Here is a 26,623-nt window from a genome sequence, read left to right on the forward strand (position 1 = left end):
CACAGAGAGGCTTGTGAAGAAAGAAAGTGAGGGGTGAGTACAGGGTATTTATTTTAGCGATGGTTATTCAATTGAATATTATTTGGTGACCAAAAATAACTGGAATTATTCAACAGACACGTGTGTAAAACAAAATGTATTGTAGTCAATGTAAAATCTCCCCTAAGTGTATGTTAGGGCTCTGGACTCTTGACCGGAGGGTCGTGGGTTCAATCCCAGGTGGGGGACACTGCTGCTGTACCCTTGAGCAAGGTACTTTACCTAGATTGCTCCAGTAAAAACCCAACTGTATAAATGGGGAATTGTATGTAAAAATAATGTGATATCTTGTAACAATTGTAAGTCGCCCTGGATAAGAACGTCTGCTAAGAAATAAATAATAATAATAATAATAGACTTTCTAGACAATAGATGAACGCATTATTTTCCATGTAATCAATATTTGCTCCCTGAATATTATTCATTGCTAAACTTAGTGACCTGATTTCTGCTATTTTGATGTGAATCTTCCTTTGATATGAATCTTCCTCTATTTTCTCTCTTTCTTGATAAAATGTATAAAAGATGTAACGGTGTTGTGTGATTTACTGCTCAATTGTTTACCTCGGCAATCTTGAACTCGTAAAAAGAAAGACATTCATGACAGCAGAGTGCTGATTAAATGAGACCATTACACATATGAATGAATTGCATCCTTAAACTGGACATTTTAATTGTGATTCTTCACACATAACTCTCAACAATAACAAAAGCACAGAGTTACTTCCAGTCTGAGCTAGAAATTCTAAAAGAAACAGAACAGCTTCAGTTCAGATGTGTTTAAATTGTCATTTTTATTCAGCATACATGGTAAATATGTTTGCCTTGTATTTAGAACATCCGGGACATTTTACAAAAAAATAAATAAATACATAAAAATATAAACCACTTGTTCCCGTTGTTTTTGATTTTATTTTAGTTTCTGTTCACAGGGTTACACAGACCACTGAAACCAATTTAAGTTCTTATTAAAATAATTCTACTGCAGCTCAAAACAGAATTCCCTCAGTGTTAGCGGTCCATCACTTCCATTCACTCCACAGCTCTCACATGTGCAGCTTTTGAAAGATGTTGCAGCAAAACATGGATTCTCATTTGAACACCTCTGGTGCTACCCTGGGGTAATCTCTGTTTGCACAAGCCAGGCTTTCAAAAGCTTACTAGAACGGAAACTTCATTTTACAATGAGATATGTGCTACAGTGCTACACCCGGTTCTGTTTGCAAGCCATGGTTTCAGTTAGGGTTGCACTTCCTTGTTCACCTGGAGGGTGAAATTGTCCCCGCCCCTTCACTGGTTTCTTTCCTGTCATTAACCAATCAGCTGCTGCTCCCCCTGCTGACTGGCAGGCCATCAGCCAGTAACATGACCCAGAAGACACTGCAGAGGTGAAGAGAGGCGGGGAGTCCAGCAGCCTTCCCGAGTGCGAGGCACAGAAACAGAACTTCCTTTAATCCAGTGATCATGTCAAACCCAGGTCTGCGAGAACGTCTTTCAAAAACTGTACGGGCGCGTTCATAAACTCAATCTGACGCTCTGAAAGAGCGCCCGAGAAATCTCTTCAGAGTGCTTCAGAGCGGGAATGCTCGCTTTAGTTTTCAAACAACCTAAAACGGTTTGAAAATGGAAGTCGTTAGCGAGACAAAAGTTCTGTTTTTCTCAAGGATTGAAAACACTTTTGGTTTTAATGTTTTACAAGATCTTCAATCTGACAGCGAGGATGACAATGTAAGCCGGTCGCTCGTGGAAAATGTAATCCTGATAGCACTGTTATTAACTATGATCATTATGCAGCTGCGCCGTTTAATGGCTTTCTCTTAGACCGATATCACCGTTTTTTTATTGATGTATTTTTACGGGAGTTTTCAACTCTTAAGTCTAATGCTACTGTAATTATTACTGCTGCTCTTCAGTTTGATTTTCATTTTGAAAATGAACGCTCTGAGAATCCAGCTCTGAAGATGCAGCAGCCAGAGTGTGCTCCGAGTGCTCCCAAATTCATCTGCTCTGAGTTTAGGAGCGACACCACAGAGCACTCCAGGAGTTTATGAACAGTCAGAGTGCGCTCTGACTCTCTGAGATTGAGTTTACCAACGCACCCGACATCTGAGAGCTAAGCTTTTGTTAAGATATAAATCACTTAAAGAAAAAAGAAACAGAATGAATTTCCACACATTTTAATTTTCCAACAGTGTAGATTTTTATTTAAAGCTCCACATGACTTCAAACGCTCTGGAAGAAAGGCTTACAGACAGACGGCTTCACATTTTTTTTAATTTGTAAAAAGCATCTTTTGGAATGTAAAATTCAGATTCTTTTGGGTGCAAAAGCAGTGGCTCAGTGTGTGAGGTTGACTGGTCCCAGTTTAATGAGCGCACTGGTCTAGTAGACGTAACTGGCAGTGAAGAGAGACTGGGAGGCAGCCTTGTCTTTCTGTCCGTTCTGAGCGTAAGATCCAGTCGACGCCAATCCGTTAATCTGAAGAAAAAAATAATAAACCAAAATCAGTAACACACACAGAGACACACACAGAGATAAACACACACACACACACAGACAGACAGACACACACACACACACACACAGACAGACAGACAGACACACTCACACATACACACACTGATACACACACAGACAGACAGACACACACACTCACACACACACACAGACATAAACACACACACACACAGAGACACACACACACACACACACACACACACACACACACACACACACACACAGAGACACACACAGATATTTCAAGGGAACCGATATTGGTTGACACCGGTACTCGTTTCCCTTCACTCACACTCTACAGTATAAATGCGCACAATTACTGCACCAACTCCATCAACAGCAGCATTCTCTTTACTTTCCTATTTAACTGGAGCCGTGATTGGAGCTCCACTGGATTATTCCATTTTAAATGAGGCGGGGGTGTATGCAAGGCTGGAACGAGCCTGTATCTTCAGTGGGTTAAATGAAAGTGCTTAGCAGCATCACTATTGCAACGTCTGCCTTTGTCTGATCGCTTGAGCCTCACCTTGACGCACACACTGATACACACACACACACACACACGTTTGCATTCCTGTGTGTGTGTTTACTTCTCATTGACTCTCACTATATATTTTTTTTTATTTCTAACTCCAGTCACACAAAACTCCACACGGGGTGAAACTCGACAACAAACTAAATATTCTGGCACTTTTATTATTATTTTCGAAGGCACATTTAGTTCTTAAAAACATTTTTTCAGGAGTTACTATCTTTGTGGGGACATTTTCTCAATTTTGTTCGCACATTGATAGTGATACCTGCCCACAATGACAGACACACAGGAGATACAAAGAAATAGACACACACACACACACACACACACACACACACAGAGACACACAGGATACAAAGACAAACAGAGACAGACACACACCAGTTAAAGACACCTCCAATGGCATTGCATGGACGTGATACACGAGTCCTGCAAAGCCACTCATTCAGATGTGTGTATTTAACCAGGACAGAGCCCTTGAGAGAGACATCTCATTCACAAGGGGGTCCCTGACAAGAAACAACATCATAAAAATCACCGGCCAGAGAGAGGAGAGAGAGAGAGAGAGAGAGAGAGAGAGAGAGAGAGAGAGAGAGAGAGAGAGGGGCATCAATACACACACACTGTGCAGCATCACTGCATCCTGAACACACACAGAGAGAGAGAGAGAGAGAGAGAGAGAGAGAGAGAGAGGAGAGGCATCAATACACACACACTGTGCAGCATCACTGCATCCTGAACACACAGAGAGAAAGAGAGAGAGAGAGAGAGAGAGAGAGAGAGGCATCAATACACACACACTGTGCAGCATCACTGCATCCTGAACACACAGAGAGAAAGAGAGAGAGAGAGAGAGAGAGAGAGGCATCAATACACACACACTGTGCAGCATCACTGCATCCTGAACACAGAGAGAGAGAGAGAGAGAGAGAGAGAGAGAGAGAGGAGAGACATCAATACACACACACTGTGCAGCATCACTGCATCCTGAACACACAGAGAGAGAGAGAGAGAGAGAGAAAGAGAGAGACGAGAGGCATCAATACACACACACTGTGCAGCATCACTGCATCCTGAACACAGAGAGAGAGAGAGAGAGAGCGAGCGAGCAGTCATCTAAACAGGACAAGAACACTTCAAACAAAATAACCAACAAGAAACCGCTCCAGTGTTCACGGTGCTGGTCACAGTCGCTATTTACAGGGTCTGCAGCCCTGCTCAGATTTAGAACACATCTTTCTGAGTGATTTAAAAAGGGATTGTGAAGTGGTTGTTTGTATGTTTGAAGGTGAGGAGTTCCTAGGAGGAGATGCCCGATATACAAACAGCATCTCGGCTGAATACTGGATCTCAATTTAAGGATTTTGTCTCCTTCACAGACCGGTGCTTTTTGAACGCCCCTCCGTACCTTGGCTCTTTCAGTGAAGGCCGCTTGCGCAGCCTGGAGGTTTCCTGGCTTGCCTGCCCAGGCGGAGAGCGTGGAGGCCTGCAGGGCTCTCCCGTAGGAGAAGGTGAGCTTCCAGGGCTTGGGCAGGGGGCACTGGTTAATGGCGTTGAGATTGAGAGAGGCATCCTCCTCGCTCTGACCCCCGGAGAGGAAACAGATACCTGGGAGGGAGGGAGAGACAGAATGTGAGAGAAATGGAGAGCAGAGAGATACAGCATTTGTATTGAGTGTTTAATATGCTTTACCAGACCTCTCTGTGCTTTACAATGCTTCCCTATGCTTTACCAGACCTCTCTGTGCTTTACAATGCTTCCCTATGCTTTACCAGACCTCTCTGTGCTTTACAATGCTTCCCTATGCTTTACCAGACCTCTCTGTGCTTTACAATGCTTCCCTATGCTTTAGCAGACCTCTCTGTGCTTTACAATGCTTCCCTATGCTTTACCAGACCTATCTGTGCTTTACAGTGCTTCCCTATGCTTTACCAGACCTCTCTGTGCTTTACAATGCTTCCCTATGCTTTACCAGACCTCTCTGTGCTTTACAATGCTTCCCTATGCTTTACCAGACCTCTCTGTGCTTTACAATGCTTCCCTATGCTTTACCAGACCTCTCTGTGCTTTACAATGCTTCCCTATGCTTTACCAGACCTCTCTGTGCTTTACAATGCTTCCCTATGCTTTACCAGACCTCTCTGTGCTTTACAATCCTTCCCTATGCTTTACCAGACCTCTCTGCTTTACAATGCTTCCCTATGCTTTACCAGACCTCTCTGTGCTTTACAATGCTTCCCTATGCTTTACCAGGCCTCTCTGTGCTTTACAATGCTTCCCTATGCTTTACCAGACCTCTCTGTGCTTTACAATGCTTCCCTATGCTTTACCAGACCTCTCTGTGCTTTACAATGCTTCCCTATGCTTTACCAGACCTCTCTGTGCTTTACAATGCTTCCCTATGCTTTACCAGGCCTCTCTGTGCTTTACAATGCTTCCCTATGCTTTACCAGACCTCTCTGTGCTTTACAATGCTTCCCTATGCTTTACCAGACCTCTCTGTGCTTTACAATGCTTCCCTATGCTTTACCAGACCTCTCTGTGCTTTACAATGCTTCCCTATGCTTTACCAGACCTCTCTGTGCTTTACAATGCTTCCCTATGCTTTATTACACTTGGCTGTGTTTTGACTGTGGGAAACTTTCATAAGGGTTAGTTTACCAAGGGGAGCTCTGAACCCCAGGACTGGGTGCAGCAGCAGCAGCAGGGCTAGTGTGAGTTTGTAACCCTGCTCAAACTCCTGACTCCTGATCATTTCAATATTAATAATAATAATAATAATACTAGACTTCATTGAGGGGAGCTCTGAACCCCAGGACTGGGTGCAGCAGCAGCAGCAGCAGCAGGGCTAGTGTGAGTTTGTAACCCTGCTCAAACTCCTGGCTCCTGATCATTTCAATATTAATAATAATACTTCGTTTTTTTTACCTGGCACCGCGGCCGGGACAGTCCTGCGGAGGGCGGTCACCGTTGCCATGCCGACCTCGGCGGGACTGGGCTTTTTGGGGCAGGCCTGGCCGGCCGTCACCATGTTGGGTTTGAGCAGAGTGCCCTCCAGATAGACGTGGTGGTCATTCAGAGCTTTATAGACTGCGGCCAGGACCTGGGGAGAGACACGGTCAATACAACACTATAGGGACCACAGACAAGCAATACAACTCCATACAGCCCCCAGACAGGCAATACAACTCCATACAGACCCCAGGCAGGCAATACATCTCCATACAGAACACAGACAGGCAATACAACTCCATACAGACCACAGACAGGCAATACAACTCCATACAAACCACAGACAGGCAATACAACTCCATACAGACCACAGACAGGCAATACAACTCCATACAGACCACAGACAGGCAATACAACTCCATACAGCCCCCAGACAGGCAATACAACTCCATACAGACCACAGACAGCAATACAACTCCTACAGACCCCAGACAGATCACAGACAGCAACACAACTTCCTACAGCCCCAAGACAGGCAATACAACTCCATACAGACCACAGACAGGCAATACAACTCCATACAGACCCCAGACAGATCACAGACAGCAACACAACTTCCTACAGCCCCAAGACAGGCAATACAGCTCCATACAGACCACAGACAGCAATACAACTCCATACAGACCCCAGACAGTCAATACTAGTTGATATGATCAATACAGTTCAATATGGACTAGAGACCGTCAATACAAGCAGATACGGACCACAGGCAGTCAGTACAACGCAATATGGACCAGAGAGAAAAAGTCAGTAGAGCTCATTCAATACAGCTTGATAAAGGACCATATTAGTGAGAAGCACCAGCGCCACCTAGTGCACAGCTAGTGTATTGCCAGCAATACTAAACTTCACTGAACTCAGTCAAAGCAACACAGACTGAGCAAAACAATGTAATACAGCCCAGCCCAGCGCATTGCAGTTAAAGAACTACAGCTCCCAGCATCCCTCACCATTGCCGCGGGTGCAGAGGCATGCTGGGAGCTGTAGTCCTAGCCAGGGCTGTACCGATTCACAATACAATAACTATGTCAGCGCAGCTAGAACTGAAGAGCAGCTCCTGAACTCACAGTCAAAGCAGCACAGACTGAGCAAAAACAATGTAATACAGCAGATTGACTGCAGTGATGAGAAGCGCTGGGAGTGAATGCAAACAGGGGTGCGGTTAACAGTCTCTAGGAATGCAATTGGAAGCTCTTCTGGAGAGGCGCTCACCTTCTCCGTGACGTACTGACAGCGCAGCAGAGAGTGATCCCCGTCCGGGAGAATCTCCGGCTCCACGATCGGAACCAGACCGTTCTGAAAGAGAGGAGAGAGGAGGGGGAGGAGAGAGGTTATACAAGAGAGAGAGAGAGAGAGAGAGAGGGAGAGAGGGGGGAGAGAGAGAGAGAGAGGGAGAGAGAGAGAGGGGGGAGATAGAGAGGGGGTTATACAGAGGACGAGTGAGAGGAGGGAGAGGGAGAGAGGTTATACGAGAGAGAGAGACAGAGACAGAGAGGGGGGGGAGGAGAGAGGTTATACAAGAGAGAGAGAGAGAGAGAGAGGGAGAGAGGGGGGAGAGAGAGAGAGGGGGTTATACAGGGGACAGAGGGAGAGGAGGGAGAGGGAGAGACAGGGTTATACAGGGGACAGAGGGAGAGGAGAGGAAGGGAGAGAGGTTATACGAGAGAGAGAGACAGAGACAGAGAGGGGGGGGAGAGAGGTTATACAAGAGAGAGAGAGAGAGAGAGAGAGAGAGAGGGTTATGCAGGGGACAGAGAGAGGAGGGAGGGAGGGAGAGAGAGAGAGAGGGTTATGCAGGGGACAGAGGGAGAGAGGAGGGAGGGAGAGAGGGAGAGAGTTATACAGGTGAAAGGAGAGGATATACAGGGGATAGGGAGACAGAGAGAGAGAGGTACAGGTGACAGAGAAAGGAGAGTCATGCGGGAGACAGAGAAAGAGAGAAGGGTTATACAGGGAACAGAGAGAGAGGGAGAGAGGTTACACAGGAGACATGAGGAGAGAGAGAGAGAGAGAGACAGAGGGAGGAGGGAGAGGGGGGTTATATAGGGGACAGAGAGGAGAGCGATACAGGGGAGAGAGAGGCAGAGAATCAGGGAGAATCAGAACCAAACCGTTCTGAAAGAGAGGGGGGGGGGGCTGAGCGAGGAGGTGGAGAACAGAGAGAGTTACTCAGAGGAGAGAGAGAAGATGGAGGGGGGAGACACAGGGAGACAGACACACACTGCGACTCTCTCACCTGTTGGCAGATGCTGGCGTATCTAGCGAGCACGTTGGCGTTCTCTTCGATGGCCAGAGAGGAGGGGCAGCTGTCCGAAATCTTCAGCACACACCTCCACTTAGCAAAATCAGCACCGTCCTTCTTATACTGAGCACAGCGTTCCGCGAGACCGTCCAGACCTGAGACACAGACAGGCTGCTTCAAAATCCATTCTCTCACCTCTTATTAGCTTTATTAACATGATCACTGGCCCCTCCCTTTAAAGGAGCGCTGACCATCTTTAAAATCCATTCTCTCACCTCTTATTAGCTTTATTAACACGATCACTGGTCTCTCCCTTTAAAGGAGCGCTGACCATCTTTAAAATCCATTCTCTCGCCTCTTATTAGCTTTATTAACATGATCACCGGCCCCTCCCTTTAAAGGAGCGCTGACCATCTTTAAAATCCATTCTCTCACCTCTTATTAGCTTTATTAACAGGATCACCGGCCCCTCCCTTTAAAGGAGCGCTGACCATCTTTAAAATCCATTCTCTCACCTCTTATTAGCTTTATTAACACGATCACCGGCCCCTCCCTTTAAAGGAGCGCTGACCATCTTTAAAATCCATTCTCTCACCTCTTATTAGCTTTATTAACATGATCACCGGCCCCTCCCTTTAAAGGAGCGCTGACCATCTTTAAAATCCATTCTCTCACCTCTTATTAGCTTTATTAACATGATCACCGGCCCCTCCCTTTAGAGGAGCGCTGACCCTCTTTTAAAATCCCTTCTCTTCATGTTGTGTTTCGTTCAGCAGCAGTAAAGGTTTCTCTGGTAGTTTTTAGTGAGTATTTAGTTTGGGTCACTCACCTTGAGTTGTGGTCTCTGCGTCAGTACCTGCCAGAACTGCTGTGCCTTTATCAACCTGAAACCAAAAACGATGACGAAATACTTACTGAGGGGGAAGAGCTAACGAAGACTGGAGCTGCTGTTTTATAAATATCAAATAATAATAATAATAATAATAATAATAATAATAATAATAATAATAATAATAATAATATTCTATAGTGTGATTAAACCCAGATTCACTTGATCATGTTTCATTTTTTCTTGAAACTAAACTAATTATTATTAATTTCTTAGCAGACGCCCTTATCCAGGGTGACTTACAATTGTTACAAGATATCACATTATTTTTACATACAATTCCCCATTTGTACAGTTGGGTTTTTACTGGAGCAATCTAGGTAAAGTACCTTGCTCAAGGGTACAGCAGCAGCGTCCCCCACCTGGGATTGAACCCACGACCCTCCGGTCAAGAGTCCAGAGCCCTAACCACTACTCCACACTGCTGCTGCAATATAACTCCCTGAATCTCCCCTATATTTATTGATAGAGAGACAAATCTCTTTATTTATGTATTTGACAGATAGATAGATCGATAGGAGATAGGACAGACACACAGATCTCTTATGTATCTGAATGTGTCTCACCTTGATGGATAGAGAGACAGAGATATAGACAGGAAAGACAGACACGACAGACAGATAGACAGACAGACACGCAGATCTCTATGTATTTGAATGTGTCTCACCTTGATGGTTAGAGAGACAGAGATATAGACAGGAAAGACAGACACGACAGACAGATAGACAGACAGACACGCAGATCTCTATGTATCTGAATGTGTCTCACCTTAATGGATATAATTATATATATATATATATACAGTACTGTGCAAAAGTTTTAGGCAGGTGTGAAAAAAGGCTGTAAAGTAAGAATGCTTTCAAAAATAGACATGTTAATAGTTTATATTTATCAATTAACAAAATGCAAAGTGAGTGAACAGAAGAAAAATCTACATCAAATCAATATTTGGTGTGACCACCCTTTGCCTTCAAAACAGCATTTAATGTTTAATATAGAGGGGGGAAGGGGGTACTGTTTGATATAGAGGGGAAGGGAGGGATTCTGTTTACTGTATTAATATAGAGGGAGGAGGGATACTGTTAGTATTAAAAAAATTATTTGTCTGTATATTTGAGTCGGTTATGCCATGTATGTGCTTTGGCAACACAATTATTTTTATTGTCATGCCAATAAAGCCAATTTGAATTGAATTGAGAGAGAGAGAGAGAGAGAGAGAGAGAGAGAGAGAGAGAGAGGGAGAATCTTTGTATTTGAATGGGTCACACCTTGATGGATAGAGAGACAGACAGACAGAGAGACAGATCTTTTTATTGATGTATTTGAAGGCGTCTCACCTTGATGGATATATAGACAGACAGACACAGACAGACAGATCTGTGTGTATTTGATCGCGTCTCACCTTGATGGATAGAGAGACAGACAGACAGATCTGTGTGTATTTGAAGGCGTCTCACCTTGATGGATAGAGATATATAGACAGACACAGACAGACAGACAGATCTGTGTGTATTGGATCGCGTCTCACCTTGATGCCCACGACGATGCCCTTGTCCTTGACCAGCTTGGGGAAGGGCACCCCCGCGTCCGTCTTCTGGTAGAGCGTCTCGTGGAAGAAGATGACCCCCCCGATGCACTGGGAGATGGTCGAGTCCGCGGTGAACAGCAGCTGTCTGAAATAGCGCCGGTTCTCCTCGGTGTTCTCAACATGGATCTTCTCCAGACGCTTCCCCATCGTACCTGCAGGGGGAGGCAGAGAGCAGCGAGGGACCTGAGACTCCTTACCAGCCCTACATGGGAACTGCAGCTTAATATCACGAGACTGGACTGGAATTACATTGTAACTGCAGTTTAATATCACTAGACTGGACTGGAATTACATTGTAACTGCAGTTTAATATCACTAGACTGGACTGGAATTACATTGTAACTGCAGTTTAATATCACTAGACTGGACTGGAATTACATTGTAACTGCAGTTTAATATCACTAGACTAGACTGGAAATACATTGTAACTGCAGTTTAATATCACTAGACTGGACTGGAATTACATTGTAACTGCAGTTTAATATCACTAGACTGGACTGGAATTACATTGTAACTGCAGTTTAATATCACTAGACTGGACTGGAATTACATTGTAACTGCAGTTTAATATCACTAGACTGGACTGGAATTACATTGTAACTGCAGCTTAATATCACTAGACTGGACTGGAATTACATTGTAACTGCAGTTTAATATCACTAGACTGGACTGGAATTACATTGTAACTGCAGTTTAATATCACTAGACTAGACTGGAAATACATTGTAACTGCAGTTTAATATCACTAGACTGGACTGGAATTACATTGTAACTGCAGTTTAATATCACTAGACTGGACTGGACTGGAATTACATTGTAACTGCAGTTTAATATCACTAGACTGGACTGGAATTACATTGTAACTGCAGTTTAATATCACTAGACTGGACTGGAATTACATTGTAACTGCAGTTTAATATCACTAGACTGGACTGGAATTACATTGTAACTGCAGTTTAATATCACTAGACTGGACTGGAATTACATTGTAACTGCAGTTTAATATCACGAGACTGGACTGGAATTACATTGTAACTGCAGTTTAATATCACTAGACTAGACTGGACTGGAATTACATTGTAACTGCAGTTTAATATCACTAGACTGGACTGGAATTACATTGTAACTGCAGTTTAATATCACTAGACTGGACTGGAATTACATTGTAACTGCAGTTTAATATCACTAGACTGGACTGGAATTACATTGTAACTGCAGTTTAATATCACTAGACTGGACTGGACTGGAATTACATTGTAACTGCAGTTTAATATCACTAGACTGGACTGGAATTACATTGTAACTGCAGTTTAATATCACTAGACTGGACTGGAATTACATTGTAACTGCAGTTTAATATCACTAGACTGGACTGGAATTACATTGTAACTGCAGTTTAATATCACTAGACTGGACTGGAATTACATTGTAACTGCAGTTTAATATCACTAGACTGGACTGGAATTACATTGTAACTGCAGTTTAATATCACTAGACTAGACTGGACTGGAATTACATTGTAACTGCAGTTTAATATCACTAGACTGGACTGGAATTACATTGTAACTGCAGTTTAATATCACTAGACTGGACTGGAATTACATTGTAACTGATTTCCATTACACGAGAGTAGATGTTAAAACTTCATGCTGATTTGAACTCGGCTCTCGCCAAGATAAGCACCAACTAAGACGTAGCTTTACAGTAAACTAATGTGATCCATATGCGTCTCCATCCATTTACGTTTCCTTCCATATGATGATGTAGATATCCTTCTGTCTGGTGTTAATGGCTGAAGTGTAATGCTGGCTCCAGGGATTAGCTTATTTTGCCTCCCTGGCGCATCAGCACACACAACGGCTGCGATGCTGGCTCCGGGGATCAACCAAAGTGCGGCCTCCCCAGCGCATCAGCATGACAACCGTCTGGATTGAGCTAAGTAGGGTACATCTCTGGGGTTTTCAAGTGGGCACCTTCCATCCTCAGTGTTTCGTCGACTAGCCCACGACACCTCAAGAGGGCTCGACGGTGATTCTGGCGTCCCAGCATCACCCCCCTCCGTCCCCCACTCAACTCAGCCCAGCTTACTTACCTGTCCCCAGCCAGAATCTTTCCGTCTCAACCACAGCCAGTTGCTGCTCCTCTCTGCTGCTTCAGATAAGTTCTTCACTGTGCGACGCAACTCTTGGCCACTGAATCCGACGTCTCTGAGAAACCGGGTTGTAGAGTGTGCCACAAATCCTCGACAACCCACTTCCACTGGGTAAACCCGAACTCTCCATCCTCGCTGTTCCGCTTCAGTGGCTAGTTGAGCATACCGCAGTTTCTTCCTCTCATACGCCTCATCTACAGCGTCCTCCCATGGCACTGTTAACTCTACCAGGTGAACAAGGCGTGCTGATCCAGACCACAAGACAATATCTGGTCGAAGGTTAGTGGTGGCAATCTCAGGTGGAAAAATAAGCCGTTGACCAACATCTGCCAGCATATTCCAGTCTCTAGCAGCTTCCAGTTGTCCTGGGCGAGGATTGGTTTTAACACCTTTTCTTGGTGGTTGCTCTCCTGGGCGGAGGAATGTTGTCTTTTGTGTGTAATGTTTTGATGGAACAGGTGGCAACTTATTGGTCATGTTACGCTTGTCTTCCAATGCTAAGGCCAAACATCGCAGCACTTGGTCATGGCGCCAAGTAAACCGTCCTTGGCTAAGAGCCACCTTACATCCTGTCAAAATGTGCCTTAATGTTGCAGGTGATGAACACAAAGGACATGAGGGATCCTCTCCTACCCAGAGGTTTAGGTTCTGTGGTGATGGGAGAACATCATATGTTGACCTGATGAGGAAACTGATCCTGCTCTGTTCCATTGACCATAGGTCTTGCCAGCCAATCTTGCGTTGTTCCACACTCTCCCATCTCATCCATTCTCCCTGTTTGGCCTGGGAAATGGCCTTTATACACCTCATCCTCTCCTCCTGCTTTTGCACCTCGTTGACTACCAGCTTCCTTCTTTGAGCTGGGGCCGCCTTGTGCCATGTAGGAGGAGTTGAACTGAAACCAAGACCCCCTCTTCCATGCTGAACTTGCCCCATGATATCACCAATTCGAAGGGCAGCCTTTGCATCTTCCACAGCTTTCTTTGCCGCCCACTTTCTTCCAGTTTTCAACACAGGTGCTGCCTCCCTTACGCATATATCGCGTGACTCTACTAATGTCATTTCCAGTCTGACCTTGGCGCACTTAAACTCCTCGGTTAGAGCAGAGACTGGTAGCTGCAGTATTCCTTTACCATAAAGTCCCACTCTGCTGAGGCAGCGTGGAACTCCCAACCATTTCCTGATGTATGAACTGATTAAAGCTTCCAGCTTCTCTACTGTTGTCAAAGAAACCTCGTACACAGTCAGTGGCCACAGCAACCTCGGCAGTAGACCAAACTGAAAGCACCAGAGTTTTAGTTTACCTGGTAGAGCGCAGCTGTCTATGCTCTTCAACCCTTCCACTGCTTGTTGTCTAACTTCTCCCACACGAACTGTGTCCTTTAGATCCCCGTCGTACCATCTCCCAAGACTCTTCACTGGCTTCTCAGATACTGTTGGTATTGCCTCACCATTAATGAAGAATGTTTTATCTACTACTTTGCCTTTAATTATAGAGATGCTCCTTGATTTAGTGGGCTTGAATTGCATTCGTGCCCATTCAATGTTATTGGTTAATTTGCCCAATAATCGATTAGTGCAGGCTACTGTTGTAGTCATGGTTGTCATGTCATCCATGTATGCTCGAATTGGTGGTAGTCGCATTCCAGAAGCCAAGCGCTCTCCTCCTACTACCCATTTTGATGCCCTAATGATTACTTCCATTGCCATGGTAAAAGCCAGTGGAGAAATGGTGCATCCTGCCATTATTCCAACCTCTAGGCATTGCCATGTAGTGCTGAATTCTGAAGTTGAAAAACTGAATTGCAAATCTCCAAAATAGGCTTTCACTAAATTTGTTATTGTCATCGGTACACTGAAAAAATCAAATGCTGCCCAAAGTAGTTCATGTGGCACTGAACCATATGCATTAGCCAAATCCAGGAATGTCACATGGAGCTCCTTCCTCTCCTTTTTAGCTGATTGAATTTGTTGCCAGATCACATTGATGTGTTCTAAGCAACCTGGGAAACCTGGAATGCCCGCTTTTTGTATTGAAGTGTCAATGAAGCAGTTCTTTAATAGGTAAGCTGACAATCTCTGAGCAATAATGCTGAAGAAAATCTTGCCTTCTACATTTAATAGGGAAATGGGACGAAACTGACTGATGCTTGTAGAATCTTTTTCTTTAGGTATAAAGACTCCACCTGCTCGGCGCCATGCTCTTGGTACAACCTGTTTTTCCCATGCCACTTTCATCAATTTCCACAGAATTCGTAGAACTCCTGAAGCACTCTTGTACACTCTGTACGGAACTCCATTAGGCCCTGGAGATGATGAAGCCCTTGCTTTTTTCACAGCTTGCTCTATTTCTTTCCACTTAGGTGCACAGTCCTCCATTTGGTATTCTGGTGGATTGATAGGTGGGATGTCTGACGGAATTGACATAGGCTCCTGCCTTTTTGAATCTGTATGTGTTTCCTCCAAATATCTCTCCAGCTCAACCTTAGATGCTTTTAGTGTGCCATTCTTCTCACTGGTGAATAACTTCTTTACAAATTTGAATGGGTCTTTATAAAAGTTAGCTCTCGCACGCTCCTTCTTTTTGTAGCGTTTCCGTAGGCGCTCAGCTCTGCGCAATGTTGCAAGCTTATCTTTTATGACCCTTTGTAAGAGATTGAGTCCCTCCTTCTGACTTTGTTCTGCTCTTCTCCATTGGTTCCTCAGCTGTCTCCTTTCTCTAACTAAGCGTTCAATCTCCTGCTGCCGTCTAGACTTTCCAGGAATAGTTTGTACTTTTTCCTTCCTTTTTTCAACTCCAAACCTCTCACTTCCATATGCGTAGATGATGTCCCCAAATTTATCCAGCTTCTTTTCAACTGTTCCACTTAATCTTTCCAATGCAACGCAGAGATCTGTGTTTACTGTGTCCCATGCAGTTTTCTCACAAGCTCTTGGCCATTTAACTCCAGGCTTGTGCCCGTTGAGGTTCTTTTCTCTCTTATGCTGGTTTGTCTGACCGGGTTCACAAGGATCATTAGGTTCATCACTAACTGTGTCCATGCAAGTCCTCCTCACATCTATGACAGGGGTGCTGATATCCTGCGAACTGTGGTTTGCTTCCTGTCGCTGGATTTCATTCGACTGACTTGACTGACTTCGTAAGAAGTACTGATCAATGCGAGGCCCTTGTCCCTTCTCCCTCAAGCATTTCATTCTCCCTTGATGAATCTTCAAACCCCTGGCCGTTGTCGCCTTGCTCCAGCCGCAGACACAAACCTGGAGTTCCATGTCTTTGTTAACTGCAGATCTTGAACTAGTCTTTTGTGAAGTACTCTCCATACTCATATCCGTTTCCGTTCCTAAGTCGTTAACCGTGTTGTCCAACGTTGAGTCATCTTCCGCCCCCGCTCTCGCAGACTCTAGGGGTATTTTTCTCTTTAATTTCTTAGAAGCCTTGGGCGGGTGTCTCCAGCATCCTGTAAACACAGAGCTGGATACTGCCGACAAGGGTAGCTAACCCTTACCAGCCCCAATGGGGTCTCTTTCCTCCTGTCAGCTGTCTCTCCAGGCTGTCACAAGGTCTTTCCCTTGTTGCCAGCTGCACTATTCACAGCAGTCACTGGACGTATCCAGATCTTCATGATTTCCATTACACGAGAGTAGATGTTAAAACTTCATGCTGATTTGAACTCGGCTCTCGCCAAGATAAGCACCAACTAAGACGTAGCTTTACAGTAAACTAATGTGATCCATATGCGTCTCCATCCATTTACGTTTCCTTCCATATGATGATGTAGATATCCTTCTGTCTGGTGTTAATGGCTGAAGTGTAATGCTGGCTCCAGGGATTAGCTTATTTTGCCTCCCTGGCGCATCAGCACACACAACGGCTGCGATGCTGGCTCCGGGGATCAACCAAAGTGCGGCCTCCCCAGCGCATCAGCATGACAACCGTCTGGATTGAGCTAAGTAGGGTACATCTCTGGGGTTTTCAAGTGGGCACCTTCCATCCTCAGTGTTTCGTCGACTAGCCCACGACACCTCAAGAGGGCTCGACGGTGATTCTGGCGTCCCAGCATCACCCCCCTCCGTCCCCCACTCAACTCAGCCCAGCTTACTTACCTGTCCCCAGCCAGAATCTTTCCGTCTCAACCACAGCCAGTTGCTGCTCCTCTCTGCTGCTTCAGATAAGTTCTTCACTGTGCGACGCAACTCTTGGCCACTGAATCCGACGTCTCTGAGAAACCGGGTTGTAGAGTGTGCCACAAATCCTCGACAACCCACTTCCACTGGGTAAACCCGAACTCTCCATCCTCGCTGTTCCGCTTCAGTGGCTAGTTGAGCATACCGCAGTTTCTTCCTCTCATACGCCTCATCTACAGCGTCCTCCCATGGCACTGTTAACTCTACCAGGTGAACAAGGCGTGCTGATCCAGACCACAAGACAATATCTGGTCGAAGGTTAGTGGTGGCAATCTCAGGTGGAAAAATAAGCCGTTGACCAACATCTGCCAGCATATTCCAGTCTCTAGCAGCTTCCAGTTGTCCTGGGCGAGGATTGGTTTTAACACCTTTTCTTGGTGGTTGCTCTCCTGGGCGGAGGAATGTTGTCTTTTGTGTGTAATGTTTTGATGGAACAGGTGGCAACTTATTGGTCATGTTACGCTTGTCTTCCAATGCTAAGGCCAAACATCGCAGCACTTGGTCATGGCGCCAAGTAAACCGTCCTTGGCTAAGAGCCACCTTACATCCTGTCAAAATGTGCCTTAATGTTGCAGGTGATGAACACAAAGGACATGAGGGATCCTCTCCTACCCAGAGGTTTAGGTTCTGTGGTGATGGGAGAACATCATATGTTGACCTGATGAGGAAACTGATCCTGCTCTGTTCCATTGACCATAGGTCTTGCCAGCCAATCTTGCGTTGTTCCACACTCTCCCATCTCATCCATTCTCCCTGTTTGGCCTGGGAAATGGCCTTTATACACCTCATCCTCTCCTCCTGCTTTTGCACCTCGTTGACTACCAGCTTCCTTCTTTGAGCTGGGGCCGCCTTGTGCCATGTAGGAGGAGTTGAACTGAAACCAAGACCCCCTCTTCCATGCTGAACTTGCCCCATGATATCACCAATTCGAAGGGCAGCCTTTGCATCTTCCACAGCTTTCTTTGCCGCCCACTTTCTTCCAGTTTTCAACACAGGTGCTGCCTCCCTTACGCATATATCGCGTGACTCTACTAATGTCATTTCCAGTCTGACCTTGGCGCACTTAAACTCCTCGGTTAGAGCAGAGACTGGTAGCTGCAGTATTCCTTTACCATAAAGTCCCACTCTGCTGAGGCAGCGTGGAACTCCCAACCATTTCCTGATGTATGAACTGATTAAAGCTTCCAGCTTCTCTACTGTTGTCAAAGAAACCTCGTACACAGTCAGTGGCCACAGCAACCTCGGCAGTAGACCAAACTGAAAGCACCAGAGTTTTAGTTTACCTGGTAGAGCGCAGCTGTCTATGCTCTTCAACCCTTCCACTGCTTGTTGTCTAACTTCTCCCACACGAACTGTGTCCTTTAGATCCCCGTCGTACCATCTCCCAAGACTCTTCACTGGCTTCTCAGATACTGTTGGTATTGCCTCACCATTAATGAAGAATGTTTTATCTACTACTTTGCCTTTAATTATAGAGATGCTCCTTGATTTAGTGGGCTTGAATTGCATTCGTGCCCATTCAATGTTATTGGTTAATTTGCCCAATAATCGATTAGTGCAGGCTACTGTTGTAGTCATGGTTGTCATGTCATCCATGTATGCTCGAATTGGTGGTAGTCGCATTCCAGAAGCCAAGCGCTCTCCTCCTACTACCCATTTTGATGCCCTAATGATTACTTCCATTGCCATGGTAAAAGCCAGTGGAGAAATGGTGCATCCTGCCATTATTCCAACCTCTAGGCATTGCCATGTAGTGCTGAATTCTGAAGTTGAAAAACTGAATTGCAAATCTCCAAAATAGGCTTTCACTAAATTTGTTATTGTCATCGGTACACTGAAAAAATCAAATGCTGCCCAAAGTAGTTCATGTGGCACTGAACCATATGCATTAGCCAAATCCAGGAATGTCACATGGAGCTCCTTCCTCTCCTTTTTAGCTGATTGAATTTGTTGCCAGATCACATTGATGTGTTCTAAGCAACCTGGGAAACCTGGAATGCCCGCTTTTTGTATTGAAGTGTCAATGAAGCAGTTCTTTAATAGGTAAGCTGACAATCTCTGAGCAATAATGCTGAAGAAAATCTTGCCTTCTACATTTAATAGGGAAATGGGACGAAACTGACTGATGCTTGTAGAATCTTTTTCTTTAGGTATAAAGACTCCACCTGCTCGGCGCCATGCTCTTGGTACAACCTGTTTTTCCCATGCCACTTTCATCAATTTCCACAGAATTCGTAGAACTCCTGAAGCACTCTTGTACACTCTGTACGGAACTCCATTAGGCCCTGGAGATGATGAAGCCCTTGCTTTTTTCACAGCTTGCTCTATTTCTTTCCACTTAGGTGCACAGTCCTCCATTTGGTATTCTGGTGGATTGATAGGTGGGATGTCTGACGGAATTGACATAGGCTCCTGCCTTTTTGAATCTGTATGTGTTTCCTCCAAATATCTCTCCAGCTCAACCTTAGATGCTTTTAGTGTGCCATTCTTCTCACTGGTGAATAACTTCTTTACAAATTTGAATGGGTCTTTATAAAAGTTAGCTCTCGCACGCTCCTTCTTTTTGTAGCGTTTCCGTAGGCGCTCAGCAGTTTAATATCACTAGACTTGACTGGAATTACATTGTAACTGCAGTTTAATATCACTAGACTGGACTGGAATTACATTGTAACTGCAGTTTAATATCACTAGACTAGACTGGAAATACATTGTAACTGCAGTTTAATATCACTAGACTGGACTGGAATTACATTGTAACTGCAGTTTAATATCACTAGACTGGACTGGACTGGAATTACATTGTAACTGCAGTTTAATATCACTAGACTGGACTGGAATTACATTGTAACTGCAGTTTAATATCACTAGACTGGACTGGAATTACATTGTAACTGCAGTTTAATATCACTAGACTGGACTGGAATTACATTGTAACTGCAGTTTAATATCACTAGACTGGACTGGAATTACATTGTAACTGCAGTTTAATATCACTAGACTGGACTGGAATTACATTGTAACTGCAGTTTAATATCACTAGACTGGACTGGAATTACATTGCAACTGCAGTTTAATATCACTAGACTGGACTGGAATTACATTGTAACTGCAGTTTAATATCACTAGACTGGACTGGACTGGAATTACATTGTAACTGCAGTTTAATATCACTAGACTGGACTGGAATTACATTGTAACTGCAGTTTAATATCACTAGACTGGACTGGAATTACATTGCAGGGCTGGTAATCAGACTCCTATTCCACAGCAGTGTGATCCAGTCCAGGTTTTACTACCAGATTGATCAGCCCCAGTGTGTCTAGCTAACAAGCTCAGGTGTGTCTTATTATTAAACTCCTAGTGAAACCAGGACTGGATCACACTGCTGTGCAGCGGGAGTCTCGTTCCCAGCCCTGCCTGTCTCTTCAGCCGCTGCTCTTACCTGTGGACTCATCGGCTGCTAGAATCCCCTTCCCTGTGGCCACGACTCTCTGAGCGATGGAGGAGAGCTCCTGCTTCTGCTCGGGGGTCAGCGCTGTGAACTGGTGAGTCATCCTGCACAGAGACAAGCACCCAGACACGACACTGAGTCATTCTGTACAGAGACAAGCACCCAGACACGACACTGAGTCATTCTGCACAGAGACAAGCACCCAGACACGACACTGAGTCATTCTGCACAGAGACAAGCACCCAGACACGACACTGAGTCATTCTGCACAGAGACAAACACACACAGACATGACACTGAGTCATCCTGCACAGAGACAAGCACCCAGACACGACACTGAGTCATTCTGCACAGAGACAAGCACCCAGACACGACACTGAGTCATTCTGCACAGAGACAAACACACACAGACATGACACTGAGTCATCCTGCACAGAGACAAGCACCCAGACACGACACTGAGTCATTCTGCACAGAGACAAGCACCCACAGACATGACACTGAGTCATTCTGCACAGAGACAAGCACCCACAGACATGACACTGAGTCATTCTGCACAGAGACAAACACCCACAGACATGACACTGAGTCATTCTGCACAGAGACAAGCACCCAGACATGACACTGAGTCATTCTGCACAGAGACAAGCACACACAGACATGACACTGAGTCATTCTGCACAGAGACAAGCACCCAGACATGACACTGAGTCATTCTGCACAGAGACAAGCACACACAGACATGACACTGAGTCATTCTGCACAGAGACAAGCACACACAGACACGACACTGAGTCATTCTGTACAGAGACAAGCACACACAGACATGACACTGAGTCATTCTGCACAGAGACAAGCACACACAGACATGACACTGAGTCATTCTGCACAGAGACAAACACACACAGACATGACACTGAGTCATTCTGCACAGAGACAAACACACACAGACATGACACCGAGTCATTCTGTACAGAGACAAACACACACAGACATGACACTGAGTCATTCTGTACAGAGACAAGCACACACAGACATGACACTGAGTCATTCTGCACAGAGACAAGCACACCTAGACACGACACTGAGTCATTCTGCACAGAGACAAGCACACACAGACACGACACTGAGTCATTCTGTACAGAGACAAGCACACACAGACATGACACTGAGTCATTCTGCACAGAGACAAGCACACCTAGACACGACACTGAGTCATTCTGCACAGAGACAAGCACCCAGACACGACACTGAGTCATTCTGTACAGAGACAAGCACACACAGACATGACACTGAGTCATTCTGCACAGAGACAAACACCCAGACACGACACTGAGTCATTCTGCACAGAGACAAGCACACACAGACATGACACTGAGTCATTCTGTACAGAGACAAGCACACACAGACATGACACTGAGTCATTCTGCACAGAGACAAGCACACACAGACATGACACTGAGTCATTCTGCACAGAGACAAGCACACACAGACATGACACTGAGTCATTCTGCACAGAGACAAGCACCCACAGACATGACACTGAGTCATTCTGCACAGAGACAAGCACCCACAGACACGACACTGAGTCATTCTGCACAGAGACAAACACCCAGACACGACACTGAGTCATTCTGCACAGAGACAAGCACACACAGACATGACACTGAGTCATTCTGCACAGAGACAAGCACACACAGACACGACACTGAGTCATTCTGTACAGAGACAAGCACACACAGACACGACACTGAGTCATTCTGCACAGAGACAAGCACACACAGACACGACACTGAGTCATTCTCCCCCTCCCGTCTCTCCCCCCCTCTCCTCCCTCCTGTCTCTCCCCCCCCTCCTCCCTCCTGTCTCTCCCCCCCCCTCTCCTCCCTCCTGTCTCCCTCTGATCGTGTTGAGAGTGTTTCATTGTATCGCACTCTTTGTAGGACAGACACTTAAACATATTATGAGAACATACATCTTTCTTTGATAAAACACAACGCACAGAACGCGTCTGGAGCCTTCAAGCTGTACTCTGCACGAATCACGGTTCTCAGAAGATAACCGATTGAACAGCTGAAGTCCGTAGATTACTTTTTCATGTCCTCTTGCGTAACCTCTGTACACAAGTGAACCCTTGTTCAGACTTTAACCCAAGTTTGTGAAATATTTACCACAAACTCCTGTGTGCTGGAATGTGTTCCTTCTGAAAGACTTCTACAGGGAAGCATTGCAAAGCACAGAGAGGTCTGGTAAAGCATAGGGAAGCATTGCAAAGCACAGAGAGGTGTGGTAAAGCATAGGGAAGCATTGTAAAGCACAGAGAGGTGTGGTAAAGCATAGGGAAGCATTGTAAAGCACAGAGAGGTCTGGTAAAGCATAGGGAAGCATTGTAAAGCACAGAGAGGTGTGGTAAAGCATAGGGAAGCATTGTAAAGCACAGAGAGGTCTGGTAAAGCATAGGGAAGCATTGTAAAGCACAGAGAGGTGTGGTAAAGCATAGGGAAGCATTGTAAAGCACAGAGAGGTCTGGTAAAGCATAGGGAAGCATTGTAAAGCACAGAGAGGTCTGGTAAAGCATAGGGAAGCATTGTAAAGCACAGAGAGGTGTGGTAAAGCATAGGGGAGCATTGTAAAGCACAGAGAGGTCTGGTAAAGCATAGGGAAGCATTGTAAAGCACAGAGAGGTCTGGTAAAGCATAGGGAAGCATTGTAAAGCACAGAGAGGTGTGGTAAAGCATAGGGGAGCATTGTAAAGCACAGAGAGGTCTGGTAAAGCATAGGGAAGCATTGTAAAGCACAGAGAGGTGTGGTAAAGCATAGGGAAGCATTGTAAAGCACAGAGAGGTGTGGTAAAGCATAGGGAAGCATTGTAAAGCACAGAGAGGTGTGGTAAAGCATAGGGAAGCATTGTAAAGCACAGAGAGGTCTGGTAAAGCATAGGGAAGCATTGTAAAGCACAGAGAGGTGTGGTAAAGCATAGGGAAGCATTGTAAAGCACAGAGAGGTGTGGTAAAGCATAGGGGAGCATTGTAAAGCACAGAGAGGTCTGGTAAAGCATAGGGAAGCATTGTAAAGCACAGAGAGGTCTGGTAAAGCATAGGGAAGCATTGTAAAGCACAGAGAGGTGTGGTAAAGCATAGGGGAGCATTGTAAAGCACAGAGAGGTCTGGTAAAGCATAGGGAAGCATTGTAAAGCACAGAGAGGTGTGGTAAAGCATAGGGAAGCATTGTAAAGCACAGAGAGGTGTGGTAAAGCATAGGGAAGCATTGTAAAGCACAGAGAGGTGTGGTAAAGCATAGGGAAGCATTGTAAAGCACAGAGAGGTCTGGTAAAGCATAGGGAAGCATTGTAAAGCACAGAGAGGTGTGGTAAAGCATAGGGAAGCATTGTAAAGCACAGAGAGGTGTGGTAAAGCATAGGGAAGCATTGTAAAACACAGAGAGGTGTGGTAAAGCATAGGGAAGCATTGTAAAGCACAGAGAGGTCTGGTAAAGCATAGGGAAGCATTGTAAAGCACAGAGAGGTCTGGTAAAGCATAGGGAAGCATTGTAAAGCACAGAGAGGTCTGGTAAAGCATAGGGAAGTATTGTAAAGCACAGAGAGGTCTGGTAAAGCATAGGGAAGCATTGTAAAGCACAGAGAGGTCTGGTAAAGCATAGGGAAGCATTGTAAAGCACAGAGAGGTCTGGTAAAGCATAGGGAAGCATTGTAAAGCACAGAGAGGTCTGGTAAAGCATAGGGAAGTATTGTAAAGCACAGAGAGGTCTGGTAAAGCATAGGGAAGCATTGTAAAGCACAGGGAGGTCTGGTAAAGCATAGGGAAGCATTGTAAAGCACAGAGAGTTCTGGTAAAGCATAGAGACGCATTGTAAAGCACAGAGAGGTCTGGTAAAGCATAGGGAAGCATTGTAAAGCACAGAGAGGTCTGGTAAAGCACAGGGAAGCATTGTAAAGCACAGAGAGGTCTGGTAAAGCATAGGGAAGCATTGTAAAGCACAGAGAGGTCTGGTAAAGCATAGGGAAGCATTGTAAAGCACAGAGAGGTCTGGTAAAGCATAGGGAAGCATTGTAAAGCACAGAGAGGTGTGGTATTATTATTATTATTATTATTATTATTTATTTCTTAGCAGACGCCCTTATCCAGGGTGACTTACAATCGTAAGCAAAAACATTTCAAGCGTTGCAATACAAGTAATACAATAAGAGCAAGAAATACAATAACTTTTGTTCAAGCAAAGTACAAGTTTGACAAAGCGTTTAATAGTAATCACGACATTACTATTAAACGCATGCAATACTGTAAGTGCATTGATCAGTGAACAGCATTATCACTATGCACAACGATAACACTAAGAATTTAGTGCCTTTTTAAATTGTATTTACTGTACCATTGTCGCGACAAAACATGCAATACATGATCAATGCAAAATACTACAGTGCGGAAAGTGTATTCACTGAAATATCATCGCAGCTCCGTCTGTTTGTTCTGTTCTGTTTTGACTTACGTTGCAGTGTTTGGCGTGGCTTTGGCGTTGCTGGTGAATCGTGGATTCAGCGCTGCTGTTTCAGAGCCGGAGAGGGTATCTCGTGTCTTCACCGCAGTCTTTAACAACTGAGACGGAGCTGCTAACTTTACTGACCGGACATAAACTCTCTCGAGGTTCGGCAGTGACGTGGCCCGAACCCGAGCAGGTGGGCGGAACCGACCGGTTCCAAATCTCTGCGCTCTCATTGGCTGGAAGTGACGAGGGCGTATCCTTGCTTCTTACCCAATTGACCAAGCCAAAGAAAACACAGACCTGCGTTTTATAACGCGATCCTGTTCGAACCGTTTTTAGAGACCAGTTACTTTGATTTATTTTTTTAATTAATTTGAAGTCAAACCTGTTTTTTTTGTTCTCTTTTTTTAGTATAAAAAAATTTGTTCTCGTGTTGCTGATCAGCCTGGTTGCATACCGTGGAAACAAAAAACTCAAATGGTAAAGCATAGGGAAGCATTGTAAAGCACAGAGAGGTCTGGTAAAGCATAGGGAAGCATTGTAAAGCACAGAGAGGTCTGGTAAAGCATAGGGAAGCATTGTAAAGCACAGAGAGGTCTGGTAAAGCATAGGGAAGCATTGTAAAGCACAGAGATGTCTGGTAAAGCATAGGGAAGCATTGTAAAGCACAGAGAGGTCTGGTAAAGCATAGGGAAGCATTGTAAAGCTCAGAGAGGTCTGGTAAAGCATAGGGAAGCATTGTAAAGCACAGAGAGGTCTGGTAAAGCATAGGGATGCATTGTAAAGCACAGAGAGGTCTGGTAAAGCATAGGGAAGCATTGTAAAGTACAGAGAGGTCTGGTAAAGCATAGGGAAGCATTGTAAAGCACAGAGAGGTCTGGTAAAGCATATTTAAAAACATGGCAAACTAAAGGCATAATTAAGGATTATCACATCTCTGTTATTATTATTATTTATTTCTTAGCAGACACCCTTATCCAGGGCGACTCACAATTGTTACAAGATATCACATTATTTTTACATACAATTCCCCATTTATACAGTTGGGTTTTTACTGGAGCAATCTAGGTAAAGTACCTTGCTCAAGGGTACAGCAGCAGTGTCCCCCCCCACCTGGGATTGAACCCACGACCCTCCGGTCAAGAGTCCAGAGCCCTAACCACTACTCCACACTGCTGACCGTTGAAAGGTCAGATAGACAGACAGAGCCCCAGTGATAAAGTAGCATTGAAACTCAAGAACTACACCCGCTCACAAAAATACTTTGTCTGCAAATAATAAGTGATCTATTGGGCTAGCTGAGGAATTAACAACTCTCTCTAATTTAGTGCCTTGAGATCAAAGACCAACCGTGTTTCCAATTGCCCCTTAATAATTAATTTCCAAGATAAACTCTTTTCAGAACGTAGTAAACTAACACAGACCCCGAGAAGAAGGGATTATATTGTAGCGTCAAACTGAACAGGATTGTGGGGCTCTGTCTGTCTGTCTGTCTGTCTGTCTGTGCGTCTGT

General features: G+C 44.9%; 1 protein-coding gene across 1 annotated transcript; it reads right to left on the reverse strand.

Annotated features, from left to right (window-relative positions):
• Positions 1-2,214: 2,214 nt before the first annotated feature.
• LOC131725048 (fructose-bisphosphate aldolase B-like) lies at positions 2,215-25,276 on the reverse strand. The gene is made up of 9 exons (XM_059018448.1): positions 25,117-25,276; positions 20,602-20,714; positions 10,763-10,974; positions 9,175-9,229; positions 8,340-8,500; positions 7,316-7,399; positions 6,020-6,194; positions 4,500-4,699; positions 2,215-2,517 (listed from the first exon to the last, which is right to left on the reverse strand). Exons 2-9 carry the CDS (start codon positions 20,711-20,713, stop codon positions 2,422-2,424), a joined length of 1,095 nt encoding a protein of 364 aa, XP_058874431.1. The 5' UTR covers position 20,714; positions 25,117-25,276; the 3' UTR covers positions 2,215-2,421.
• Between the last annotated feature and the right edge of the window lie 1,347 nt (positions 25,277-26,623).

Source organism: Acipenser ruthenus, chromosome 60, assembly GCF_902713425.1.
Source record: "Acipenser ruthenus chromosome 60, fAciRut3.2 maternal haplotype, whole genome shotgun sequence".
Taxonomy (NCBI): Eukaryota; Metazoa; Chordata; class Actinopteri; order Acipenseriformes; family Acipenseridae; genus Acipenser; species Acipenser ruthenus.

What these genes read in the sequence shown, in the direction of transcription:
- LOC131725048 (XM_059018448.1), bottom strand. Translation starts at nt 20,713, where the DNA reads ATGACTCACCAGTTCACAGCGCTGACCCCCGAGCAGAAGCAGGAGCTC. An exon ending in GTCAGTACGTCACGGAGAAG is followed by an intron (nt 6,195 to 7,315) that starts GTGAGCGCCTCT and finishes GTCTCTCCCCAG; the next exon opens with GTCCTGGCCGCAGTCTATAA. An exon ending in TGTCCCGGCCGCGGTGCCAG is followed by an intron (nt 4,700 to 6,019) that starts GTAAAAAAAACG and finishes CCTCCCTCCCAG; the next exon opens with GTATCTGTTTCCTCTCCGGG.